The 4,339-nt window shown below is 33.7% G+C and overlaps 1 protein-coding gene across 1 annotated transcript; it reads left to right on the top strand.

Annotated features, from left to right (window-relative positions):
* The first annotated feature begins 256 nt into the window (after window positions 1-256).
* LOC112463132 (odorant receptor 13a-like) lies at window positions 257-2,474 on the top strand. The gene is made up of 6 exons (XM_025029326.1): window positions 257-630; window positions 736-1,081; window positions 1,325-1,561; window positions 1,770-1,883; window positions 2,019-2,174; window positions 2,424-2,474. The coding sequence occupies exons 1-6, from the start codon at window positions 374-376 to the stop codon at window positions 2,472-2,474; spliced, it is 1,161 nt and encodes a 386-aa protein (XP_024885094.1). The 5' UTR covers window positions 257-373.
* The last annotated feature ends 1,865 nt before the right edge of the window (window positions 2,475-4,339 follow it).

Genomic DNA, 4,339 nt, shown 5'->3' with positions numbered 1-4,339 from the left:
ATACACCTCCACGTATAGATCATTACATATTTAAGCAAATTATTCACGAGTGCATTGTCAGCGGAGGAAACGCAAGATAACTTTGATCGTTCTTTTTTTTTAAATTACAAGAAGCTACGTCTTCGTGGTGTGCTCACAGTAAGATAAAAATATTTAATAAGCAACTGCCATTGATCAATTGCCTAAGGGAGATATCTACTTCACAATGATCCTATATATAACCTTGCAGTCCTCACGCAAACTTTCAACAACGTATATACATCAAACTGAGTGGAAAATATAAATTCAGCGAGAGCATACGGTCTTTATACTTTGACGAGAGTCCCTAGGTTTTGATGCCTTAACTTGAACAGAAACAGTAGAAAAAAAAATTATGACGAGTAAACGTACGATCAATCGCACGGTAGAACTTATGCTTACCGTGTTCGGTGTTTGGCCAGGTATATCATGCGTACTACCCTACAGAGTGTTTTGGGTGACTACGTTAGCAATTAATCAATTCCTTCACTACCGGTACTTTGTAACACATTTTCACTTCGACAATATCTTCGACTTGATGGATTGTATGAGTAGCTTCTTGGAGTTGGTAAAACTGATGTTTAAGCTCATTATCTTCTCGTTGAAACAGCGGTAAGAGACGGTTAATAAAATAAACTATTAAAAAAATTTGTAAAGATAGAAATAAAAAACATTGCGGAAATGTGCAATTATTTCAAAACATTCGATCGTTTGTAGAAAATTTATCGAAATCTTAACGATGACAGCGGAAGATTGGAAAGATTGCGATAACACTGGCGTCGAGTTGCGCGAAACAGCAAAGAGAGCGAAACTATCGAGTCGTATTTGTAATGGATTAATTATTCTTTATACAATCTCCGGGCTTGCATACGTCCTTGGCTTTTTCCTAGCCGATACTGACGTCACAGATTTGAGAGCTGAACTGCCTCTTATTATGAAAATGAAGTATCCCTTCGTTATAGACACGCAACGCAAGTACAGACTGGTATTAGCTACGCAATCCGTTTTCGTGATGGTGGGCAGTGTGGGAGCTGGTTTATTCAACGCTTTGTTTCTAACTCTGGTAACCTGCACATACATGAGCAAGTATTATAAGAAAAATATAATTATATTCATATAATTAATGTCCCAAATAATCCATATAAATGTTGGGTTGTAAATTCGAAAAAAATTGAATATCAATTTCAGATTCTAATCTGCCTGCATATTATCGAATGCATTTCTTATAACATTTTTAGTCTTTATATTATGGTAAAATCAGCAATTGTAATCACATTGTCATAAATGACAGAATTGTGATTTCTAGACTCTACACGTGGGCAGTCAGATAAACATCCTACTTCGTTGGTTGAGAGAAATTGGATCTAAAAACATTGAAAAAACCCACGACTCATTCGTCACTGTCATTACGAAAATTATTCGGAAACATCAAAGTATTATCAATCTCTCAGAGAAGATTGAGAATCTTTATTCATACATCGTCTTGCTACAATTCACATCGAATACGATGATCATTTGCTCATTGGGATTTCTCATCGTAACTGTGAGTAAATTTATTAATATTAGAATTTCAAATATAAAAATATGTATTTCACTTTGGTCAATTACATAAGTCAACAATTTATGTATTGGTCTCTATTATGTATATATATGCCATTTTAATTAATTTATTATGTTCATTTAAGCTAATATTTCTAACTTTTGATTTATGCGTAAATGTGTTCATTTTCAACTCTGTTTCAACGTTGCAGGCAATCGGAACTCCCGACGCCACTGAAAAAATAGTAAAATCTCTTTTATTTTACTTTAATACGAATCTCGAAGCGTTTATATTTTGCTTCGCTGGAGAATATCTAAGCAATAAGGTTAGCAACGGAAAATTATTGTGATAACAATACAGACGATAACATATAGATATTCTAGCGTTTGTGGTATACTAATATTTTGTAAAGGGCACCAACACTATAAAATTCCTTCTGTTATTAATTTTATCTTTATAGAGCAAATCGATCGGAAACGCAGCGTACAATTCCGGTTGGTACGATATGAAAGCTAAGAATAGTCGGATTCTATTGTTTACAATTTTAAGATCGCAGAGGCAATTGCAGCTTACAGCTGGCAAAATGGCTGTTCTCTCCTTAGAATACTTCACAAATGTAAGATGCGTAATAATTACAGAAAAAAACATATATTAATTAAATTTTTTATGTGCAATGACATATAGTTACCTATATTGTTATCTATCACAATATTTGAAATATTTTTAATATATAACAAATGATGATAATATTATTATTCAAAAGTCCAAAATTAATCTATCTAGCGTACAAAATTTTTTGCATAAACATATCATAATAATGCACATATATTTTTCGTTATTGCTAATAAGGGCAACATTATTATAGATCATGAAGGCCTCGGGATCGTATTTATCGGTACTACTTGCAATGAAATAAATGCTGTAATATCAATCTTGTATATAATATATACATAGTAAATATTTTTTTACATGTATGCTTTTAGATCAACCCCAGACACAGTATACAGTTAGTAACTATGTACAGTTTTCTGTATACTGCAGTTAAGAAGTCATGATATTTTTTCGCTAGTGTGAAAAAAATTATGTGAAGTTATGCTTTTATCTAAAACACAGTTTCTCAATCATCTAAATATATTTCCGAGCATATAAACACAAACGCATTTTTGTGCCTGTACTCTGTACTCTACGCACTTGTTAATTTCTTGTAAATATCACCATCGCCCATAGATGCGCTACGAATTGCATGCGAGAAAATTCACTTTCATAAAACTTGATGTGTTTTTTCGCTGCTTCTCGGTGGATGAACTTCAAAACTCTTCCGAAGTACGCTGAAATACGACTGACCGTCGGACGTGTACGTCGCCGCGTTCGCGTTCGCAGGAATCATTGCATATTTAAATACGCGATTACATCACCGGCGCCCAAAGGAAAAAGGCAGGACCCTACGTGTGTTCTCCCTCTTCTTGTATCGATGTTGTGAGAAACTGCGGTAAGCGTATACAAGCGAGGGCTGCACGTGACACAAAAAAAAATATTTAATGAGATACTCTCATTGGTCGATTCTGATAGGAAGCGTCCATTTGATAAACTCGTAGGACTTCCCAGTCTTTATGCGGATATTCTTATCTAAAATACACATCGAGTTCTCATTGGCAAATACATTGAGTGAACGAGACAAAGAGAGAAAAATAGAAAGGGAACACGGTTCTCTCACCTTTCTAAAGGAGCGTTTATTCTGTTGCGTATAAATCGATCAATACTTTCCCTTGCATAAAAACGAAAGTGAAGAAAAATGATGAACTATGACGCGTAAAAGTATAATTAACTAAAGAGAATAGAAAGTCGAAATATCAATTTGACTTTTCTGTTCTCATTGATAAATCACACGTTACACTTAAATCCTCACCGTATGCGATAAATGACCAGGCACATCGTGTATTATAATCTGCAGGACGTAATGAATTATCACGTTCGCACGAGATGAAATTTGCCATCGATATTTTTTATGTATTTAAATTCACGACCTGTTTTTTATTTATTGGACCGTTTTAGTAGATTTCTGAAGCAAGTAAAATTTACGATTAAATTGTTTACATTTTACCTGAATAAACGATAGTAATGCTACATAATATCTAAATAATATTATCCAATAAAGCCCGGCTGGAGGCCAAAGTAAGACAGAGTGATTAGTTTCGTTATAATGCATATCTATAAATATAATATAAACATATATTAAATAAAATTTTTATCCTATCGTAATCGTATACCTGTTTTACATTTATCTTCCGATTCAATCGTGCAAGTGCACGCAAATTCCCAGATAAGTAATTCGAAAAATATCATGTTAATTGTAAAATACTAAATTCTCTACCTGAAAAAGATTGATAGTTACAAATAACGAGGATTCAAAGAGTTGTACGAGTATATCGCGCATACCAAATAATTTTATTTTCTTCCTATACTTTGTGCCATACATCTAATATTATTAGTTTACTGAAACTTCAGAGCATATATATGATTTTAGTATGCAATCGCGTACGATCCACCATGTATCATAAGATACTTTGAATTATTAAGGTAAATAAGTCGCGCAAATGCGCAGTGAGTGTCTCACGTGAAAGATATTCTAAGAAGTTAAGACATTATGACAGTTTAATGACATTTCGTGCACTGTTCATTGCGCAATTACCTAGCCATTTTCTTTAGTTTTCCCCTCGAATTTCTTTTCTCTCTGCTGGAAGCGATTTTCCACCGGATGTACATACACCTCCACGTATAGAT

The sequence above is a fragment of the Temnothorax curvispinosus genome, unplaced genomic scaffold (assembly GCF_003070985.1).
Source record: "Temnothorax curvispinosus isolate PA1 unplaced genomic scaffold, ASM307098v1 QBEX01013060.1, whole genome shotgun sequence".
Lineage (NCBI taxonomy): Eukaryota > Metazoa > Arthropoda > Insecta > Hymenoptera > Formicidae > Temnothorax > Temnothorax curvispinosus.
This window is presented reverse-complemented; position numbering and strand designations above follow the sequence as displayed.

Bases quoted from the DNA above. Each gene is read 5' to 3' on its own strand.
- LOC112463132 (XM_025029326.1), top strand. From the start codon at position 374: ATGACGAGTAAACGTACGATCAATCGCACGGTAGAACTTATGCTTACC. The intron at 1,082-1,324 runs GTAACCTGCACA...TGTGATTTCTAG, and splicing joins ACGCTTTGTTTCTAACTCTG to ACTCTACACGTGGGCAGTCA. The intron at 1,562-1,769 runs GTGAGTAAATTT...TCAACGTTGCAG, and splicing joins TGGGATTTCTCATCGTAACT to GCAATCGGAACTCCCGACGC.